Below are 23888 nucleotides of genomic sequence, written 5' to 3' on the forward strand. Positions count from 1 at the left end.
CTCTCTAGCCTGGTTCCAGATCGTTTTGTGCCATCATACCACTCACGCCCAAAATATGTTAAAAAAATAATAATTTAGACAAAAACATTTTATTTTTTTCTTTCAATAGTCGTTTATTGATAAATCATCCATAAACCTCACATGGAATTACAAAGTGGGGAATAATGTGTCAATTGACAGTTTACATAATTGCATTCACAGCCAGGTCATCGCCTAGTTCTCGGACAAGAGGACAGGATAGCCTATTCAGGTATATGACCATTCATTATGAAATTGGACATCTGCAACTAGCCTCTAAATTACATTGCGAGTTAAATATCGAACTTTCTTTAGGTTATAGCCAATCAGATTGAAAAAAGTATAACCATGTGATGTCAAGGTTTTAAAAACTGCAGCAAGCTACTGATCCTCTCATATCCCTGAACCACTCAGTAACAATTTTTGAAGGATGTCATTTTCTTTTTACATTTTCTGAAGTTACACGGCATCAAACTGGGAATATGGTCTTTCTAGCAAACCAATGTCACAGCACGTTGTGACGATAAATAACTAGTTTCATAGTAACAGCCTGCCACTTACATTTGCAAAATAAAAAAGTAAATGAGGATTGACCATATTTAGGTATGTGTACAACTGACCTCAGTTGATTTACTAGCCAGAATCTTCAAAGCTAGCCTGGGTTCCAGTCTGTTTGTGCTAACATTCGAATTCCATGGTCACCCATTGTCATGCCAAACAAAATTTGTCATGACAAGGATTGGCATTATAGCACAAACAGATCTGGGACCAGGCTACATCACAGTCCAGTTAGAATGTATTATGGTCATAGGAAATTAATGTTCAGGGTTTTGAATAACAACCAAGGAATGGTGATGAAGAAAGAGGGGGGGGGGAATATTATCCACTACTAAATCATGAATACAACAACCATATTCCAAAATAAAAGACTTTCAAAACATAAGCCCAAGATAGTTTCCAATCCCCATAAAAAAAAACTAATATTCACCAGGAAAATCATACACCTTTAAAATGCTCTTGTTGACTCACACGAAAGACCAGGAAACATTTCTTCTAAAGTTACACCCAGAAAAAGGAAACAAAAAAATGTCACTGCTTGATCTTTACATTTAGTATAGTCTCTGCAACTAAGTGCTCAGCATACAATCTTAATGTAAAATATACAGTATATATAATTATAAGGATATGTTCATGGAAACACAGATAACGGTAGCACAGTAAACAAGCTTGAGTTAGTCCTCCCCTCTGTGGTTACCACTGCCCAGCTTGAATAAAACAGTTCTAGCATATCAACATGATTCCAATTTAGCTAAAGCTCTAAAACTGCTTGTAGTAAATCACTGGCAGATTACAATAACACATTCTAAAGGAGCAATGGAATTGCAATTACGTTCTAGAATATTTACACCATGACAGCTACTTCTGTATTATGAATGCAAGATCGAAATCCGAGCTGGAAAGCAGGCACAGATAGGCATATAGCAACAAACAGTCTACAATACAATCTCTAATGAATACAGTACATCTGGAAACACCCTGAAAACCCATTAAATCATACTCAAAACATATTCATGAGAACAAGGAATGATTATCTTTAGTCCACCCCCTCATCCATTGAGGGGCAAGCTTGTAAAGGCAGTATCTAAAATCAGTGTTTTCCAACCCTGGTCCTCCAACAGAACAGTTTCATTGTCAAGGGCTACAAAAACACACCTCGTTCAGCTCATTGATGGGCTTGATGATTAGTTGAATCAGGTGTGCTTGTAAAGGGTTACAATAATAGTGGTTTACTGTTGGGGGGGGGTCCTGGAGGACCAGGTTTGGAAAACACTGATCCAGAGCAGGAGTGTCAAACTCAATCCACTGAGGGTTTAGTAGTGCTAGGGGAAACACTCAGCAAGACCATAACACTTCCAAAATAGTGTGAGACGTCAACTATAAAAACACACTGACAAGACAAGGTTATTATAAACAGCTGGAAAATGGCCACCACATGACAACTACGGTATAGCGCAGGGCTCTCCGACCCTGTTCCTGGAGAGCTACCCTCCTGAAGCGAAAACCTTCAACCCCAGTTGTAACTAACCCGATTCAGCTGATCAACCAGCTACATTTACATTTTAGTCATTTAGCAGACGCTCTTATCCAGAGCGACTTACAGTAGTGAGTTCATACATTTCATTTCATGCATTTTTTTGTTGTTGTTGTACTGGCACCCTGTGGGAATAGAACCCACAACCCTGGCGTTGCAAACACCATGCTCTACCAACCGAGCCACAGGGAAGACTATAGCTAATTATTAGAATCAGGTGCGCTAGGTAAGGGTTGGAATGAACCTACAGGACTGTAGCTCTCCAGGAACAGGGTTGGAGAACACTGGTATAGTGACCACTATAACCAACAATGAATGAATATTGAAAGATTTCACACCTCTCAGATCAAATACTATGTGCAACTTCTTAGATGTTCACCCAAAGTGCAAAAATAAGAAGGTAAGAGAAGCACAAAACTCTTACTTAAAAATAGAATCATAAATACTATACATGATTATGTTCATAGTAGGAAGACATACTCTCCCCCCCACCACGTCATTCTTCTCTAGGATAACTAGCTAGTTTATAGCTCTTCTTTAAATTAGTTTAGTAAGGCTTATTACGTTCAAGAGGACAACCAAAACATGTAATCTTTCTGAACAATGTATTCGTCATTCTAGTGCCTGTGAAAATGCCAACCGTTTTTCTGTGGATTCCTATAGTTTAAAATACATAATTGCATTTTAAAAATTACAGTAAACAGAAAAGTTAAACCAAAGAAAACATTAATTAATGTATAACATGAATATTCTCTTGTTTTTAAATTGCCTTCATGGAAAATGAAGAATTCTCTACTGCAATTCACTGAAGTATGACAGGTTTTCTGAGACCTCTGTAATAACCGTGTGTGCCTTAAGTTGGTTAAACCGTCACCGCGGTTGGCCGACTACGCCAACCGCCAACCCGCTCCAACGCCACACAACAAAATGAAACATAAGGTCAATATACACCATGATCTAAGGAATGTGAAATAGGATGATGGCCTGGAAAGTGAAGGAGGTGTGAGAGTCTGATAGGAGACTACAGTTCAGCCCAGCTTCAGTGGGTTTGCTGCCTGATAAACTGGAGTTCAGGGTTTGAGTAGAAACCCCAATAGAAACTATAAGGCTACCTCCCAAATGGCACCCCATTAAAGTGCACTATATAGGGAATAGGGTGCCATTTGGGATGCCCCCCCTAGGACGACAGCGTGGAGAGCAGTTAAGTACAGAGTCCGAGCCTCGAGCAGCCGGGAGGAAGAAGAGGAAGAAGAGTTGAATGAAGATGAAGAGGTATAGGAGTATGCTGGGCCGAGCTGCTTTCCACATACACACAGGTTCAGTCCATCTTCTCTTTCTGCACCAGTTTGGGGGCGTCCACAAAGTCACGGCCGTTGAAGACTATGACGGCAGTGGTGACGGCAGCAGCAGTGCCCCAGAACAACAAATAGGCCAGGGTCTCAGTCCATGTGTCACCTGGGAAAGAGGGGGACATGAGAACAACCAATAAAGTACACAAAGATATACAGAGAGAAAGTGATTTTTGTGACCAGAGATCAACACATTTTATGGATATGGACATAACCAGAACAAGCAAGCACGCCCTTGTGTCCCGAAGTTAGTAGGGCTAGAGTTAAAAGGCAAAAATTGACTTGTCAGAGGGAGATTAACAGTGGTTTTCTTACCAGCCATGAGGAGACAGATGATACACATGGAGAATGCAACCACCATGATGATGGGCAGCTGCAAGACAAAGATAACAAAATACATTACTCATAGTATGGGGGGGGCAGAACTCCATATTAAAATGGGAGGAGAGGACCAGAGATCTAGTCGTGTAAAGTGAATGGACAAAACATGACTGATCAGTCTGGACATCCCGAAAAAGGCATCTCCCCACTCCTATGATACCGGTCTCCATCTCTCAGCAGTAATGAAGATGCGACTGACCGTGAGGAACTTCCAGTCCTTCTGGATGCGGAGTGGAGTGGGGCTGTCCGTTTCATCAACAGCATAGTTTCCAAGGAACAAATCAATGGAATCCTGGAGACAAGAAAACACACATACCCTTTGAGCAACAAAGGGCTGACAACTAACAAAGCAAAAATAATGAGGAAAGCAATATTGGTCTATAGAAAAAAAACTTCCAACTATACAGTAGATTTCTGATATAATAATTTATTACTGACTACCTTATGTAGTTCACTAAATTAACTCATGTCATTTTTCTAGGCTTTTAAACTGAAAAACCAGACGTACTTGTCTGAATCCGTCAGAGAAGTTATTCTTGTAGTACCGGATGGCAGAGTTCACTCCGTCCATCACCAAACCCATCTGGGTCCTCTTCCCTGTCCTGATGAAGGACAGGAAATAACAAACATCAATAACAATCACCGTCAACACATATGAAACTTTCCCCCAACAAGGACGCGTGACACGCGTCACAAATAACCAGAAAGACAGTCTGCCATTATGTCCACATAGCAATACTAACTGAATGGCATCAATCTGGTGTAGAAAATAACCATCAAAACACTACAACTCATGGCCAAAAAGGCACATTATCTACTTGTACACACCAACCAGCTAGTACCTAGAAAGTCCACATATCAATTAAGCACAAGGGACCTCAAATTGAAGCCGCACGACCAACAGTTGACCTTCAACATCACAAGCATAATGTCTGAAGACATGTAGGTCAGCAGCACACGGATGTTCAATACCTTGTGAAGTCAGTCTTCAGGGCTCCCGTGCCAGCGTACTGCTTGGCGCATGCGTTGGCATTGTCAGCCCAAGCTAGTGCAGAGAAACAAAAATATAGATAACACGGACAGACATTATTAGTGAGCAGAGAAATACCCAAATGCGGGACAACAGAATGATTTTGCGGGACAGTGTAGCCTGCACGAATACAAAGTGTTGGCAGCACCCCCCCGTAAATGACGTCAGAATTTCTCAAAGTTTGTACCGACAGAGTAGCCTATTAAATATCATTACAGAATACACACAAAATGCATCCTCCAATTACAACATCTGCCTACACACATTGTATCAAGAAAAGTGTACATTTAACACCCTCAAACACCAAGTTAGGCATAACTCATTTCACCATAGGCCATCAGCCAATAGTTCATGATAATTCTTCACGTTTTACCAATGAAAACTGCAATAATTTGATCTCAATCAGTTTCATGGGAATATGCATTTAGATTTTCAATTACTTTTTCCATGAGCAAATTAGAGCAGATTGTGTTAAGTGTATATAGCCTTCCTGAATACTTCCTGTATTCGTTTCAATCCAAGCAAATTCTTCCTAGTGGCTTGCATTTGAGTTTTGGCAGCATGAGCATTTTCTGGGGACTATTCAGCTAACCATCGTAAAATAGAATAAGAAATTAGGTGTTGTTGTGTGATAGTAATGTTATTATATTTGGTTGTGTTATGTAGAATACAAATGAAACATTGTGTGATCTTCCAAGACATTGATCCCGCTCGGAACGAATTTTAGTAAACAAGCACCATTGTGAGAAGTGGTGGAGGCGCTCTGGCAGCTCTACACCCCTGCGCCCAACGAGCTTGATTGATTGATTGATTGATTGATTGATGCGCGTAGCCTACTCTTTTTGCCTCACGCAAAATGTGGTGATGCAGAAACGAGACCACGTGGAGCTGGGAATATTTGGCCAAGGAAACATTTCTGGTTGTTCTCAGGGAATGGAAAACAGTTAAGAAGGGAGGCTTTTAAAAAAACGGTAGTGAAGTAACAGAAAATATGTTGAATGAGAAACTAATGAACATGGAGAGCCTCACAATTTAGACGAAATTACCGGATATCTTTCAGCCCATTACAGCCATTTACTTTTGTAGCTCTTCCTCAGAAGCACACTTTTTGTAGTGAAGGGGGGGGGGGAGTGTAATTTTTACCCTAAATTAGGGACATTATTGTTTGGTTGCGGGACAAAGGGACAAAATGCGGGACTGTCCCACACAATTCGGGACATGTGGTCACCCAAGAATAGTGTGAGGGACCACAGATCAACTTCATATGACACTCAAAATCTGCGTTCACACACACACTACACTTAGTCAAGGGCTGACATCCTCTCCTTAGTCAAGGGCTGATTTTAACTAAGGGTTAGGAGAAGTCCCGGGCTAAGGGTTAGGAGAAACCCTGGGCTAAGGGTTAGGAGAAGTCCCGGGCTAAGGGTTAGGAGAAACCCTGGGCTAAGGGTTAGGAGAAACCCTGGGCTAAGGGTTAGGAGAAACCCCTGGGCTAAGGGTTAGGAGAAGTCCCGGGCTAAGGGTTAGGAGAAACCCTGGGCTAAGGGTTAGGAGAAGTCCCGGGCTAAGGGTTAGGAGAAGTCCCGGGCTAAGGGTTAGGAGAAGTCCCGGGCTAAGGGTTAGGAGAAACCCTGGGCTAAGGGTTAGGAGAAGTCCCGGGCTAAGGGTTAGGAGAAACCCTGGGCTAAGGGTTAGGAGAAGTCCCGGGCTAAGGGTTAGGAGAAGTCCCGGGCTAAGGGTTAGGAGAAACCCTGGGCTAAGGGTTAGGAGAAACCCTGGGCTAAGGGTTAGGAGAAGTCCCGGGCTAAGGGTTAGGAGAAACCCTGGGCTAAGATAATGCAGTGTGAAAAGGCCTAAAGCAGCTGCCATTCATAGGCTGTAGAGGGGCGGGGCCAACTTACCATTCTTATAGATCTTCTCAAAATCGGCCTGTTCCTCAATCCGCTGGGCCACATGCAGGACACCCATCCTCTGTGGACAACCACCAAACAAGCATACATAAGTCCATTTAGAAGGTGATAGGGTCGGGAACTAGGGACAGGCCTCAGTCGTTTACATTTTAGTCATTTAGCAGACGCTCTTATCCAGAGCGACTTACAGTAGTGAGTACATACATTTCATTTCATGCATTTTTTGTTGTTGTTGTACTGGCCCCCCGTGGGAATCGAACCCACAACCCTGGCGTTGCACACACCATGCTGGCGTTGCAAACACCATGCTCTACCAACTGAGCCACAGGGAAGACCTCTCCCTGCTTGTTCTCTAAAATAAACTGGCAATAATACTTTGGGAAACAGTAGCCACTGGTTGTCTTTGTTCAACCCTCTGCCTCTCATCTCTAACGGTCAGAAGGATAACGCCCCAGTGTGTGAAACAAGGGGGTTTCAAGTAATAACGAGTGCAACCCTCCTAGCTCCCACCTGTAGCTGGGACTGTACGGAGCGGCGGGCCAGCTCTGGAGGACTTCCTACCTGTAGCTGGGACTGTACGGAGCGGCGGGCCAGCATGCTCTGGATGACGTTGGTGCGGTCCAGACAGTCCATGCAGTTACTGCGGAACGTCCCCTTCTGCTGGGACAACACCTTCCCCTCTGTGTCTACCATGAAGTAGCTGCAGGGAGACAGAGGAGTCAGGAGACAAGGCTAGGAGAACACATATCCACAGAGCCAGTGACAGCACTGTAACGTTGGAACACCACCTACCGCTCCCTCTGCAGGGAGACAACAGAGGGGTCATCAGGAGACAAGGCTATATGAGTCCCAAATGGCACCCTATTCCCTATATAGTGCACCATCAACTTGAGCCCCAATGGAAGGGAATAGGCTGCCACTTGGGATGCAGCCTGGGAAAAGTCTAATGCCCAGAGGAATTTCAGAAGTCACTGACTGTAATGTAATCACTGGCATTGTACCCTGAAGACAGACCAGAGATAAAGGGTAGAGGAGAAGACAATTTGCCTCCTGTGTTCATATGCCAATCGTCTTGCTAAAGAACATTAACCTGAGTCTTGTATGGTTGTTGGTGTATAGTCAGTACGGAGAGTAATACCTGTATTCATCTTGTGTCTCAGCCACATTGTCCACCAGGATACTCAGACGATCCCATCTCATCCCGCTGCACTCCTTGTGGAAGTCAAATGCTACATACCTGCAGTCATAAGAAACAAGGAGTGGATGTGTTAGATCCATCAATGAATCCTTCCATCTAAAAAAAAAAATCATAGAAATGATAAGACAATGGGTGAGATGGTGTTCAGGAGAGCGGTGTTTGGTTCTTACTTGATCATGCTGTTCTCCATGCCAGTCACCATCTTGGCAAAGGCTTGCTCCAGTGGCTTCTCTGAACCCTTCTGGTTGATCTGGAGGAAGAAGGGGAAAAAAAACACCATCTTATACTGAACATTTTTTTTTTTTTTTCTTTGTTAAATGCAACATGTTCATTGTTTGTCCCATGTTTCATGAGCTGAAATAAAAGATCCCAGAAATGTTCCATACTGCACAAAAAGCTTATTTCTCTCAATTGTTACCAAATTGGTTTACATCCCTGTTAGTGAGCATTTCTCCTTTGCCAAGATAATCTATCCACCTGACAGATGTGGCATATCAAGAAGCTGATTAAACAGCATGATCATTACAGGTGCACCTTCTGCTGGGGACAAGAACAAGCTACTAAAATGTGCAGTTGTGTCACAACAATGCCAGAGATGGCTCAAGTTTTAAGGGAGGGCGCAATTGGCATGCTGACTGCAGGAATGTCCACCAGAGCTGTTGCCAAACAATTGAATTTTCATTTCTCTACCATAGGCCGTCTCAATATTGTTGTAGAGAATTTGGCAGTATGTTCAACCAGCCTCACAACCGCCTGCCAGCTCAGGACCTCCACATCCAGCTTCTTCACCTGAGGGATCGTCTGAGACGAGCCACCCGGACAGCTGATGAAACTGTAGATTTTCACAACCGAAGTATTTCTGCACAAACTGTCAGAAACCGTCTCAGGGAAGCTCATCTGCGTGCCCGTCAACCTCACCAGGGTCTTGATCTGACTGCAATTTGGTGTTGTAACCAACTTCAACAGGCAAATGCTCATCTTCGATTTCCACTGGCACGCTGGAGAAGTGTGCTCTTCACGGATGAAGACCGGGCAGATGGCAAACTGCGTGTATGGCGTCATATGGGCGAGCGGTTTGCTGATGTCAATGTTATGAACAGAGTGCCCCATGGTGGCGGTGGGGTTATGGTATAGGCAAGCATAAGTTAAACAACAAACACAATTGCATTTTATCAATGGCAATTTGAATGCACAGAGATACCGTGACGAGATCCTGATATTCCTGATCCTGAGGCCTATTGTCGTGATATTCATCCGCCGTCATCACCTCATGCTTCAGCATGATAATGCACAGCCCCATGTAGCAAGGATCTGTACACAATTCCTGGAAGCTGAAAATGTCCCAGTTCTTCCATGGCCTGCATATTCACCAGACATGTCACCCATTCAGCATGTTTGGGATGCTCCTGGATCAACAGCGTGTTCCAGTTCCCACCAACATCCAGAAACTTCGCACCGCCTTTGAAGAGTGGGACAACATTCCACAGGCCATAATCAACAGCCTGATCAACTCTATGCGAAGGAAGGAGATGTCGCGCTGCATGAGGCAAAATGGTGGTCACACCAGATACTGACTGGTTTCTGAACCACGTCCCTACTTTTACATTTAAAAAATATGAGGCATCTGTGCATATCTGTGAAATCCATTGATTAAGGCCCAATGAATTTATTTAAATTGACCGATTTCCTTATATGAACTTTAATTCAGTAAAATCTTTGAAATTGTTGCATGTTGGGTTTATATTTTTGTTCAGTTATATATATATATATATATACACATATATATATATATATATATATATATATATATATATATATATATATATATATATATATATATATATATATACATACATATATACATATATACATACACAGACACACACACACACACATATACATACATACAGCTCAAAAAAATAAAGGGAACACTTAAACAACATCCTAGATCTGAATGAATGAAATAATCTTATTAAATACTTTTTTCTTTACATAGTTGAATGTGCCGACAACAAAATCACACAAAAATAATCAATGGAAATTCAATTTATCAACCCATGGAGGTCTGGATTTGGAGTCACACTCAAAATTAAAGTGGAAAACCACACTACAGGCTGATCCAACTTTGATGTAATGTCCTTAAAACAAGTCAAAATGAGGCTCAGTAGTGTGTGTGTGGCCTCCACGTGCCTGTATGACCTCCCTACAACGCCTGGGCATGCTCCTGATGAGGTGGCGGATGGTCTCCTGAGGCCAACTCCTGGACAGTCTGTGGTGCAACATGGCGTTGGTGGATGGAGCGAGACATGATGTCCCAGATGTGCTCAGTTGGATTCAGGTCTGGGGAACAGGCGGTCCATAGCATCAATGCATTCCTCTTGCAGGAACTGTTGACACACTCCAGCCACATGAGGTCTAGTATTGTCTTGCATTAGGAGGAACCCAGGGCCAACTGCACCAGCATATGGTCTCACAAGGGGTCTGAGGATCTCATCTCGGTACCTAATGGCAGTCAGGCTACCTCTGGCGAGCACAAGGAGGGCTGTGCGGCCCCCCAAAGAAATGCCACCCCACACCATGACTGACCCACCGCCAAACCGGTCATGCTGGAGGATGTTGCAGGCAGCAGAACGTTCTCCACGGCGTCTCCAGACTCTGTCACGTCTGTCACGTGCTCAGTGTGAACCTGCTTTCATCTGTGAAGAGCACAGGGCGCCAGTGGCGAATTTGCCAATCTTGGTGTTCCCTGACAAATGCCAAACGTCCTGCACGGTGTTGGGCTGTAAGCACAACCCCCACCTGTGGACGTCGGGCCCTCATACCACCCTCATGGAGTCTGTTTCTGACCGTTTGAGCAGACACATGCACATTTGTGGCCTGCTGGAGGTCATTTTGCAGGGCTCTGGCAGTGCTCCTCCTGCTCCTCCTTGCACAAAGGCGGAGGTAGCGGTCCTGCTGCTGGGTTGTTGCCCTACTACGGCCTCCTCCACGTCTCCTGATGTACTGGCCTGTCTCCTGGTAGCACCTCCATGCTCTGGACACTACGCTGACAGACACAGCAAACCTTCTTGCCACAGCTCGCATTGATGTGCCATCCTGGATGAGCTGCACTACCTGAGACACTTGTGTGGGTTGTAGACTCCGTCTCATGCTACCACTAGAGTGAAAGCACCGCCAGCATTCAAAAGTGACCAAAACATCAGCCAGGAAGCATAGGAACTGAGAAGTGGTCTGTGGTCACCACCTGCTGAACCACTCCTTTATTGGGGGTGTCTTGCTAATTGCCTATAATTTCCACCTGTTGTCTATTCCATTTGCACAACAGCATGTGAAATGTATTGTCAATCAGTGTTGCTTCCTAAGTGGACAGTTTGATTTCACAGAAGTGTGATTGACTTGGAGTTACATTGTGTTGTTTAAGTGTTCCCTTTATTTTTTTGAGCAGTGTATATCAATCTTTCTAATGCTTCTCTCTCACAATGCTGTGATATGTTTTAGCCATCGTGAGGCTTCAAAGACATTTGGGTCCTACCAGGTTCAGAATGGTCTGCTTTCCATAGATGAGGACCTGGGAGTCAAAATGCCTCTGGAAGCCATCCATCTAGGAAGACAGTTGGGGGAGAATTAGTTAATTGAGGATTTGGTCGACAAGAGAGCCACAGAGTGGGTAGTGCAATAGATAAAGGGAAACTACCAGAAGATATGAAAGTCCTTACGTGATTGGTGTTCTTGCTGATCAGTGGTTTGGGCTTGTATTTCAGGTTGGGCCTCTGAGACCAGAAGAAGGGCATGGAGCCTCGCGTCTGTGGACGGAAAACATATTTAATAACATTTAAAAAATTATATTTTTTGAAAAGCTCTTATTTCTCTGTATTGGTTCAGAGTAGGGTTGTGGCGGTCTTTCAATTTTGCCAGCCGGTTACTGTCATGCAAAAGACTGCCGGTCTCACGGTAATTGACAAACACGTTTAGCATCTCCGTGCATTCAAGCTGAATGAATACAAGCAGCTGATGCACACCTTTGGAAAATCTACATAAAAAAAAAAAGAAAAAAATAATGTCTAATAGATACATTTAATATATACCATCAAAATAAATCCATTATTTACTTTAGTCCGGTCTAAAGAAGCATTATGAAAAAAAATGTATTTCCTTACAACAGAACATGAGTTGGTCTACTGTATGTTATCTGGCTATGCTCCACGCCATAGGCTGTAAGCTTGTTCATTTAGCAGACTAGATACTGTATGTTATCTGGCTATGCTCCACGCCATAGGCTGTAAGCTTGTTCATTTAGCAGACTAGATACTGTATGTTATCTGGCTATGCTCCACGCCATAGGCTGTAAGCTTGTTCATTTAGCAGACTAGATACTGTATGTTATCTGGCTATGCTCCACGCCATAGGCTGTAAGCTTGTTCATTTATCAGACTAGATACTATATGTTATCTGGCTATGCTCCACGCCATAGGCTGTAAGCTTGTTCATTTAGCAGACTAGATATGCTTATAAGTCCAGTGCCATTATTTTATAGTAAGAAGAATATATTTGAACTTAGCTGAATAAAATAATGGCCATTTGTCCCCCCATTCCGGAGCAAGTACACAAAGTGGCTATGATGAGCGTAAAAGTGATCATTTGAAACAGGTCCTGTAAATGATAAACCTTAATGTCTTAGAAATCAAAACACATACATGCATACATACGGGCTGCATGATGCTTCTATAGGCTGTTGATGATTTGAGGAAGTCCCACATGTCATTTTTTTAAAGCTTGTGATCTGTTCCTTGCATCAGGCTGAACAGATGATCATATTTTCTTTACTAAAACATACAATTAGTTTTGATTTAGAATGGCCCATTATTAAAATGGGCAGGAACAAACAGGAACAAGAGATGAAATACATGTTATATGTATGAACTCCAATAGCCCGAATGGAGGCGGCACGTTTTCCCTCTGATCTGTTTTTCAATGATGCTGGGTAGGCTACTTCGGTTTTATAGCGGAGCTGTGCTGAATATGAGCAGCTGAGAAATGAATATAACACTTATTTCACTCCATGTGTAAACCACTGTTTGAGGAACACGCTCTCGCTGCATGACAGGTAATATTCTGCCCAAAGTCTATGTCATACCCCGTTCCTGTAGTTACCCAGTACTCTGTATGTCATGGGCTCTCCAACCCTGTTCCTATCCAGTGCTTACATTTTGGGAAACCAAGTGAAATCTGGTCGGGAACATTGATAGTAACATGTTTTTACAACAAAACATATTTCATTAGACTGGTGACAGCCCCTCTGCACACTGCAGAAAGGAATAAAGGAGAGAGGAGATGGAAACACACGGTGGTGAGATTTTCTGTACAGCTAAAGGTAATGCGTCACCCAATTAACTATTAAAATGTTTTAAAAAATCCCTATAACTAGGCTTTTCAAAATAAAATACAATTTCACTATAATTGTAGGCTAACTGTAAGCCGCCCTGCACAATGAATGAACCAACAGCATCGCCTAGGGCTATACGTTCTCTCCCAGACTCTTCCCAGACCACCATCTACCACTACTATTGCTGCTGGCGCTGCTACTGCCCACGCTGCCATCGCTGCTACCACCACTACTCACCTGTACGAATGAAGCCCTTCCTCCATTGTACAGGACAATTTGTTCAGTCTCCACAAAGTTAGCAGCGTGGCCCTCAGAATCGATACCTGAGGGGGAAAAAAACGAATAATGAGAGAATGAATATTACCTATGCAGCATTCCAGTGTTGCTCAGTACCATGGCTCCATCCCAATTGGCACCAAAGCCCTATGGACCCTGGTCAAAAGTAATGCACTACATAGGACACAGGGTGCCAATCGGGACGTGACCCGTGTCTTACCTCTGACGTAGTATCTGACCCCAGCCCTGAAGCAGCTCCTCCTGGATATGAGGATCCATTCAAAGATCTTCCCGTTGACTCGGCACGGCTTCATCACGACGACTGGATCCGGGTCAAGGACCTCACCTAATACACTGCTACATCATCAGGCCAAATTGTACTAAGGTCACGTCCCAAATGGCACCTTATACCCCATATAGTGCACCACTACTGACCAGGGCAAAAGTAGTGCCCTATATAGGGAATAGGGTGCCATTTGGGACTTAACCCAAGTGGAGGATGCTAACGTACTTGCACGCTAAGTGGAGGATGCTAACGTACTTGCACGCTAAGTGGAGGATGCTAACGTACTTGCACGCTAAGTGGAGGATGCTAACGTACTTGCACGCTAAGTGGAGGATGCTAACGTACTTGCACGCTAAGTGGAGGATGCTAACGTACTTGCACGCTAAGTGGAGGATGCTAACGTACTTGCACGCTAAGTGGAGGATGCTAACGTACTTGCACGCTAAGTGGAGGATGCTAACGTACTTGCACGCTAAGTGGAGGATGCTAACGTACTTGCACGCTAAGTGGAGGATGCTAACGTACTTGCACGCTAAGTGGAGGATGCTAACGCATTTGCACGCTAAGTGGAGGATGCTAACGTACTTGCACGCTAAGTGGAGGATGCTAACGTACTTGCACGCTAAGTGGAGGATGCTAACGTCTTGCACGCTAAGTGGAGGATGCTAACGTACTTGCACGCTAAGTGGAGGATGCTAACGTACTTGCACGCTAAGTGGAGGATGCTAACGTACTTGCACGCTAAGTGGAGGATGCTAACGTACTTGCACGCTAAGTGGAGGATGCTAACGTACTTGCACGCTAAGTGGAGGATGCTAACGTACTTGCACGCTAAGTGGAGGATGCTAACGTACTTGCACGCTAAGTGGAGGATGCTAACGTACTTGCACGCTAAGTGGAGGATGCTAACGTACTTGCACGCTAAGTGGAGGATGCTAATGTACTTGCACGCTAAGTGGAGGATGCTAATGTACTTGCACGCTAAGTGGAGGATGCTATCATTTGTGACCTTGCAATGGCTTTCTAAAGTGCCCCTGAGGGAATGATTTAAGTTCCACTGAGTTGAAATTGGTTCTTGGAACACTCAGAGACCCATTCAAACTCTTATGTGGTTCCACTGATTATTACTACAAGAAAGATCAGTGGGAACAAAGCAAGACGGTGAAAAGGATACATCCATGGACAACAGGGATCGCAAACTTGTGGAGCTGAAAAGGGAAACAAAGATAATATTTTTTTTGAAACTTTGTCACTGGATATATTACAACGAAGAACAACGACTGTGGTCATCTATAGTGAGTTATTGTTAAAACAGATCATTTCGAAAGGGTAAGGTTGATGTTATCTTGTCCATATTCTAATACTATTACCTCTGATACGTCAGAATAAGATACAATGAATTAAGACTGTGGACATGTGTTATAATGCAAACAGGTTGAGGTGTTGTGATGTCATCTTCATATCACTCACCTCCGGCTGGGTAAGGAACTCTCTCAGGAGGCTTCCATTCCACACAAACCTCTGATCTGCCTAGAAACAGGAGAACCAATCAGTCAGTCATAGAGTCAATCAATTCCTTAATCCGTCTAACCTGCAGTAAATTATTTCCACTGAATCCGTTTGAGCAGACAATAGCCAGGTTTCCATTGACCGAGCGTTCCATTTATTACAGAAAATACTTTTTCTTTTTTTTAAAATCACTGCAACATGTGTAATGTAAAAGGCTGATATAGGAAACATTTTCTAAAGATCGTACAACATTTATCTGTTTGACAGGGGTGGATTTTTAATTCTGTCCAACTTTCCTTATGGCAACAAATGATGGAAACTGTTCCCCCACAACAACAAAAAATATTATTGCCGAATAATTTGGAAGGTATGCAGGGCACGTGATGTCTCCGTAACTACAAAACTCCACATTTAATTCTAAATGCCTACTGCTTGTGTTTCTCTGCAGGACAAGGCGAATTGCTTCGCCTTTCTTTTCTGATTGGCTGACAAGTTTCACCATCCAATTATTACAGATCTACAGGAGTACAAGTTCGCCATGGCAATACGTTGGCAGAAGAGAATTGTTTAGAATACGGCAAATATTAGTTAATTATCGCATTCTATACATGCTGGCTTTGGCAGGCTATACCCTGAGACATGAAACATATGTGGTAGGGCATTCTATACATGCTGGCTTTGGCAGGCTATACCCTGAGACATGAAACATATGTGGTAGGGCATACATGCTGTCGCCAATGTATTAGCGCGCAATTCTCCTAAAAGCTTCCACCACTACTCTGATTAGACGAGGGCAAGGTGGAGCTAACCGCCCCATTGCTTTTAACTAACCAATTCTTTCAAATCTAGATGAAGTGCTTATTTCAGGAGCATAAGAGTTGTTTTACTGTGTACCAAGCTAGTCAGCCACGAAGACTGAGGTCAGAGAGTATTATCAAAGATGTTGGTCTAAAAATAGATATTTCACAGGATGTGGTCTGTCTCATCTACCTGGTGGTATTATCCCATTAGATGTTATCCATGGCTCGTCCATATTGGAGGAGTGTCACTGCCAGATTAACTGTGGCGTTTGGGCTCCTGCCATGCATGTAAACCACACTAGTCACCTTGCCCTCATGTGTACACACACATTGACCTTTTCAACCCCCCCCTTCTCAGTCTCAGCTGAGGCATTACTCTCGTGTGCAGAAGGTGTACATAGTGTACAGGATTTTCACTTTCTTCTCCAATGAAACCTTGTTCAACTGGTTTGATGGTGAGAAGAACGTGTGGCCCTAGTTTAGACATGGAACAGGAGTCACTATCTGTTCCCCATCCGCCCCCATACCGTTCCCCGTCCGCCCGCCCCCATACCGTTCCCCGTCCGGCCCCCCCATACCGTTCCCGTCCGCCCCCCATACCGTTCCCCGTCCGCCCCCATACCGTTCCCCGTCCGCCCCCCATACCGTTCCCCGTCCGCCCGCCACCCCATACCGTTCCGTCCGCCCCCCCATACCGTTCCCCGTCCGCCCCCCCCATACCGTCACCCTATGGAACATGTTTCAAAGTAAAGTACTATATAGTGAAGAGTGCAGCCTCTAGCTGTGTTCTGTTCATTTGTCCTGTGCTTTATAAAAAAAACATTTTTTTGCATATAAAATAGATGCGACAATTTCCTGCTAGGATGCATTTCCATTTAACCACCTCGTGTCGAGTAAAAACAGCTGGCCGCAATGTCACACACAAATAAAACGAGTGTTTGCCCTCTGATAGAGGTAGATAGTTTACCATACTGCTCATATCGAAATCTTTCCAGGTCTACAAAAGAGCCTAGAGGGTTATGAAAGGTCTAGGGTTGTTTCTGGAAAGGGTCTTTATTCCAGAGAAACAATAGTCCTCTCTCTCTCTCTCTCCTCACCCTCTCCAGCAGGCTCATCTCCTGGAAGTCGTGGCTGACGTTGGCCAGTCTCTGAAGGGTGTGGGTCAGGTCATAGTCAGTGCAGAAGTAGAATCCATCTGTCGTCAGCACGTTGTTAATCATGGACAGGAATGTCTTGTTGTCTTGCGTCTGGAGAGAGGAGAGAACATAGATTAGCTGGCTGGGCACAACTCATGACAGTGCAGTTTGTAGGAGTTGTATATGTGAAATGTGAGAAGAGGCTGTTAAGCCAGGGATGTTATCATATGAAATTAAAAGAGCATGCTATAGAAACATGGAAATAAATCTTACCAGGCGACCAATAAACAACTTAAATACATCTGAATCAAATTGTCAGTATTAGCAGTATCACAGCCTCAATTGACTCCAGTGAGTAAAAAAAAAAGAAATAAATAAAGGGGCTATATATATATATAAACTATGTTATTGCATGGCTGACATTTCCGTATTACAATAGCCCTCCGTCTTTAGATTTCCATCTAAACCTTGTCCACTTCACCTCCCTCACAGGGCTTTACTGCACGTGGAGGTTAGGATGGATAACCTCTAATGATCTCTGCGTCCCAAACGGCAGCACCCTATTCCCTTCTTACTTCAGCTACCGAGCAACCCCAGGCATTAAGGCCCCTCCCTCCACATGTCTAATAGGATCTGTATTCTGGATGCTAAGCCAGTTAGCCCAGGGAGAGAGGGGGAGAGCGAGAGAAGACAGACATGAATGACTCTCCGGGTACGCCCACAAGGACTTCTCCCAAAGCGTCTTGTCGCGATCCCTCACATCCTATCTGCTTGTGTCCTTCTCAACAGTATTGGAGAAGGTCCAAGGTTCCTCCTCAGGTCTTCTCCAATGCGTTCTGAAGAGGCGGCAAGGAGAGAGGATGCAAGGAAATACAAATGAGATTCGTCCTATACCTCCTCACCCACTACGAGGCTGCAGCTGCTTCCCTGCATTATGTCAGCACTTTATATCCTGTTTTTGCTAGTGAGTGCAGTCTGTCTTCTCTCCCCACACCCCGGGTGCTCTGGTCAAAAGTAGTTCACTGCATAGGGAATAGGGTGGCATTTGGAATCATTCATGTTTATTAAAACACCTCCAAAACTAATCTCCAGCCCCAGTTTCCACTACGGCATTCATGGAAATATGAAAAGTATTAAACGCTTGAAGCATTTAGGTCTAAACTTAACTTTCACTGACCATTCTAATAAAATATGTCTTTCTTTAAAACATCAAGTAAACAGTGTGACAACCATGTACATGTGGACACACCCGTATGTGGACACACCCGTTGCTGACAGGTGTATAAAAATAGAACAAAAACATTGGCAGTAGGCTGGGCCCGTATTGAAGAGCTCAGTGAATTTCAATGTGGCACCATCATAGGATGCCACCTTTCCAACAAGTCAGTTCGTCAAATTTCTGCCCTGCTAGAGCTGCCCTGGTCAACTGTAAGTGCTGTTATTGTAAAGTGGAAACGTCTAGGAGCAACAACGTCTCAGCCACGAAGTGGTAGGCCACACAAGCTCCCAGAACGGGACCGCCGAGTGCTGAAGCGTGTAAAAGTTGTCTGTCCTCTGTTGCAACACTCACGACCGAGTTCCGAACTGCCTCTGGACTCAACATCTGCACAAGAATAATTTTGCACGGCCAATTTTTCAGTTTTTTATTTGTTAAAAAAGTTTGAAATATCCAATAAATTTCGTTCCACTTCATAATTGTGTCCCACTTGTTGTTGATTCTTCACAAAAAATTACAGTTTTATATCTTTACGTTTGAAGCCTGAAATGTGGCAAAAGGTCAAAAAGTTCAAGGGGGCCGAATACTTTCGCAAGGCACTGTATGTTTATTTCTGTCCTCTAAAAGAGTGGTGGTGTATGGGCCAAAAATAAAATATGTATGTATATATATTTTTTAAAATCAGTGACAAATTACATTTTCCTTAATAAAGGCAATTCAGTGTAAACTTGCTCCGGCCGGGCCGTTGGCCAGCGTTGCTCCGGCCGGGCCGTTGGCCAGCGTTGCTCCGGCCGGGCCGTTGGCCAGCGTTGCTCCGGCCGGGCTGTGGTACGTCTCTAAACTCCCCGGTGGCAGTTACAATGACTTAAGTTAAGTCCCAAATGGCACCCTATTCCCTTTGTAGTGCACTAGAGTCCCATCAAAAGTAGTATAGGGAAAAGGATACCATTTGTGATGTAACCTTACAGTCTCAAGCCAAGGCTGCTCTTTCAATTAGCACTACAGGAATAGCCAGCCTTGATGAATAATGTACATGGCCTGCGTCACTGAAATTACATACTAACTTTGTCATTGTGTGATTCCAACAGTAGGGAGTAAAGGCAAAGCAGCTTGTTGTTGAAACAGGAGGTTCGATCTAGTTCAAAAGCTACTGTCTGTTAGCCATCCTAACACTACTGTAGCTAGGTCCCCTTTGGTTCAAAGACACTGTATATTGGCCATTTCCTCAGAGCTGTGGACTGTTTCCATGGGAGTGTGCTTTCCCTACTGCTTGGCAAACACTAGGATAAATTCTAACCAAATTCTCCTTGTGTACTGATAACATGCAACAATTATCAATGAATACACATACAGTATCTAGAAAGAGGCTGAAACAAAATCAGCTGACAGTGCTGCATATTGGAATAGGAAGTGGTAACAACCCTGGCTAGTCACATATACGCCATTTACCACCAGAGACTGGGGTTCAATAAACACAGCCACCCTTCCTACTGTTCTCTCACTTGCCTGTCTCTCCCTCTGTTTCTAACTATAGTCTAAAATGAAACAAATTTAAATAACATACAAAAAAAATAAAAAATATCCCTAAAAATGTGCCAGAGCGTGTTTGTCACCTGGTTCTCAGTGAGGTGAAGCACAGTCTTTTTGTAGGAAATGACATCAAAATCCACTGCCTTCCACACAGCGTGACCCAAGAGGCTGCCCACGTTCCTCTTCTTGGTGATGACAATCAGGTACATCCCTGTGAGAGGGGAAATCCATGGGTTAACAGGGCAGGCTGGTCAGCCCCATATCTAAACAGTGACGCGTTACATCTTGTGGGACAAGACGGAAGTTACGTCCAAATGAGCTCTCCGTTCTTCCAAAGTGTGCACTTGTTCACTTCCAACTCATTTGAAAGTAAATTACTGCTCTAAGGAATATGGTGGAAACTCCCACTAGTGGCTAGACCACGCCTCCACCAATCCAATGTTTTTAGATTTGTGGGAAGTAGTGAACGAGTCCACCCTTCAGAATTAAGGAGATATTGTTGGGGCGCACAAAGTGGTAGGCCTACATCTTGTGTGACAACATATACAGGACCAGCCCAGTGTGGTCAGGCTGTGGACCTACCTGCCACCAGGCGGACGGTCCCCATGATGCCACAGATGGGCCTGGTGTTGGCTGACGGCGGAACATCCTTCTTCCCTAAAGAAATAAGAGTAAAATCAGTGTTTCACCTTAATCGTTTCGTTTTTGAGATGGTAAAACGTTTTTTCAGTATAAACATTAAAAAAAACTCAAACCAGATATACCATAACGTATGTAGAAAAGATATGGAGCGATACATCTTAAAATATAATCTGAGAACTAACAATCACCAAAATAAAAACCAGACTGGGAGAATCCACATTTCTGAAAAGGTAATGGAATTGATTTTGTAATAAATGTTTAAGTCACTGGGATACCATAAGAACACAGTGTAAGCCACGGCAACATGCGTAGAACTGCAGGAAACTAGCTTTAAAAACATCTACACGTCTCTGTGGCACAGAGGAGGGTCTATAAAACGTTGATCAGAAACAGAGCCATTGGCCACGGCCACTATTCATAACTTCCTCACTTCAGGAACTCCATTGGATACCTAGAAAAACCCTCTCGGCAACGAGGCAAGGCACTCGTACAGAGTATGAGATGGGGCCATTGAAGGGTCATGGCATGGTTAGAACCATGAGCAGGGGTCCACTATTTACATAGCAACTCAGAGCAGCTTCATGTCCATATCAACTGACAGGGATTCTAACGGTATTGACCCTGAACTCTTGACTCACGCCAATCAATGGCAGCGTATTTCTGTTTTGTGTTGACAATCTTCCCATTGAAGCCACTAGCATCGTATTCACTAGAATCCAAACGGAAGCCAAAACAGGGAGGAACATACCTGAATTAATCTATTAAGAAATGCTTGCTTTTGGTTCTGTTGCAAAGCGTTTTGCTACATTGTGCACTAAGTCTTACCAGTCAGGGTCATCTCATTGGACACCCTGTCGATGGCCAGAACTGCCTCCACCCCATCATCACAGGCCTCAATGTAGAACTTCTCTGGGCTGGTGTGCCTGTGGGAAGGGAGGGGGAATAACGAGGTTCAAGTATGTTGCGGACTAGGGTGAAGTACCTAGGGAATACTTCAACCCGGAGCACGTTACAGAGAACATCCAGTGACATGAAGAGCAATAAAGAGTGAAATGTACAGAAAGGTTATCGGCCACCTGAGATGCAGCACATTACAGAGATGTAATAAACCTCAGGATTATTAATCACAGGGCAGACAGGCAGACAAACGTGGATAATGCCAACTGATTAACACTACAGTCTGAAGAAGCACTGTCCTGCACCAAACCGGAAGAACAATGGCTACACAGCGACGGTTTATGTTTAGCTTGCTTGCCAGTGCCACAGTGGTGACGTCAGACAGAGGAAATACCAGAATAAGCAACTTGGTGGTTTCTGTCTCCATAGTTACATGTTGCACTGCTTGTCCCATTTCTTGCTGAGCTTAGAGAGCATGGCATGTAATGATGTAAGCTTAATATCACAACAGACCTGCACCGTCAGACGTTTAAACAGGTTCGCTCAAGAGGACTGAGCATTGCAACTGTCTGCATTAAGACAACTCTCTTCTACACCACTGCCTGTCAGTGAGTTTTGTACCACATGAATTGCTTCAATGATTAGGCTTAAAAATGGTGCATTCAGCAAGAGACAAAGAAAGACTGCAACACTTGTCTTAGCCTAGGTCTTGTATGACACAAAACAGAGTAAGCCTAGCCTACAAAAGCTCATCCACGCCTGTGCAAACAAAGAACATTTAGGCCTAAAAGGAACGGCAAAGAACAATGTACCGTGTAACAAAGGTGTTTCTCTGTCTCTGGCTATGATTGATTTCCTATAGCAGCATAAACGGGCTGAACAACTTAACCTACAAGCAGGCTTTCTCAGAGCTTGAAAATCCAGCACCAGAAACACGTGGCCTCATTTCTGGGCGACAAAGTCTGTAGAATGGAGTGCCGCCATGCACTACCCTGAGCTATAAGTGAGGACTGAGGAGAAGTTTCTGCCAGACAAAAGCCTTATTGTTAGGGGCTTTTCAACATATTCTCATGCCACAGGAAAGCCTGGGACAACCAGATACACTGCTGGCATAACAACCACTCCATATTGGCTGCTTGCATGACTTGACATGAAGTTGTGACTGAATTTAACAACCAAAAGTAGGTTAGAACCTGTTCATGGCCGTTGTATTGGCAGATACCTATTCTCAACGAGCTATCAGTGCCACCTCTGATACAGCATCAATACTTCATGAGCACCATTGTTGTGTTAATACATCTACTACTGACTTGGCCCGTTTACTTGTCATTTTGAGCCACTCAGTCAGCTATTCAGATCCCCAACCCAATGTTGCCCAATATGTCCTGCAAAGTGTGTCACACCCACTACAAAGATAGCAAAAAATAAAATGTTATGCAAAACTTGGACTGATATACCATTGGTCTGATTGCCCACCCTGTAGGCTACTCCATGTATTGTATATCATATAGCTGAAAGACCAGGTCTCTGGTCAGTGTTACCCCTGCTGCTTATCCATATGACTTGTTTACCAGCAAACAATAAGACAATTATGTTTTTTTATTTTATTTTTTAAAATTGCAACTACACAAGCTAATTAGCTGACTACGAAACTGAAATGACAGGCAACTGCTTATACAACATTAATGTAATTTCGTCGTGCCATTAATCTAGACAAATAGGTAGTTAGCTTGTTAACTAGGTAGTTAAGCGAGTTCTAGACTGGATTGCCATTGATTGTTAGCTTTAGCTAGCATTAAACAGGCAATTAAGCTAACTAACTGATGTCAACCCGAATTTTGAAATTCATGAGAAGATTATGACACGTCGTCTCTTTGGGTGAAACCGTGAACCTGATATTGAGTATACTTGATCGGTGTCGTTTAATTACATTTAAAAGAGAAGCACAATACTTACAAATTGAACCTCTCGTAGGCAGTCGGCATCTTCACTTCTTGTATCAATCTGACCTTAATAATCTTCTTCGGTGGTGGTGTTTTACGGCGGACAACACCGGAAATGGTGTATTGCCGCCCACTACTGGTTGCGGGAAATTAATAAAAAACGTTAAAAATAAATAAAAAAATCTGCAAACTCAGTGCACTGAGGTATTAGAGAGGAAGAGGAAGAGAGAAGCCCAACACCAACACCGAGGAAAATCAGTCTACCTCCAGCTGGTGGCGGTTTTTCGTTGTT

The 23888-nt window shown here is 43.7% G+C and overlaps 1 protein-coding gene across 1 annotated transcript; it reads right to left on the bottom strand.

The window, feature by feature from the left end:
• Positions 1 to 87: 87 nt before the first annotated feature.
• Positions 88 to 23888, bottom strand: LOC106570660 (phosphatidylinositol-3-phosphatase SAC1-A). Its single transcript, XM_045695038.1, has 20 exons — positions 23610 to 23888; positions 21582 to 21679; positions 20697 to 20771; positions 20198 to 20325; positions 17330 to 17479; positions 15394 to 15453; positions 15098 to 15131; positions 13858 to 13959; positions 13599 to 13684; positions 11695 to 11781; positions 11511 to 11579; positions 8149 to 8228; positions 7919 to 8017; positions 7342 to 7480; positions 6772 to 6841; positions 4813 to 4885; positions 4349 to 4442; positions 4040 to 4132; positions 3775 to 3832; positions 88 to 3565 (listed from the first exon to the last, which is right to left on the bottom strand). Exons 1-20 carry the CDS (start codon positions 23636 to 23638, stop codon positions 3429 to 3431), a joined length of 1761 nt encoding a protein of 586 aa, XP_045550994.1. The 5' UTR covers positions 23639 to 23888; the 3' UTR covers positions 88 to 3428.

The sequence above is a fragment of the Salmo salar genome, chromosome ssa14, assembly GCF_905237065.1.
Source record: "Salmo salar chromosome ssa14, Ssal_v3.1, whole genome shotgun sequence".
NCBI classification, from domain to species: domain Eukaryota; kingdom Metazoa; phylum Chordata; class Actinopteri; order Salmoniformes; family Salmonidae; genus Salmo; species Salmo salar.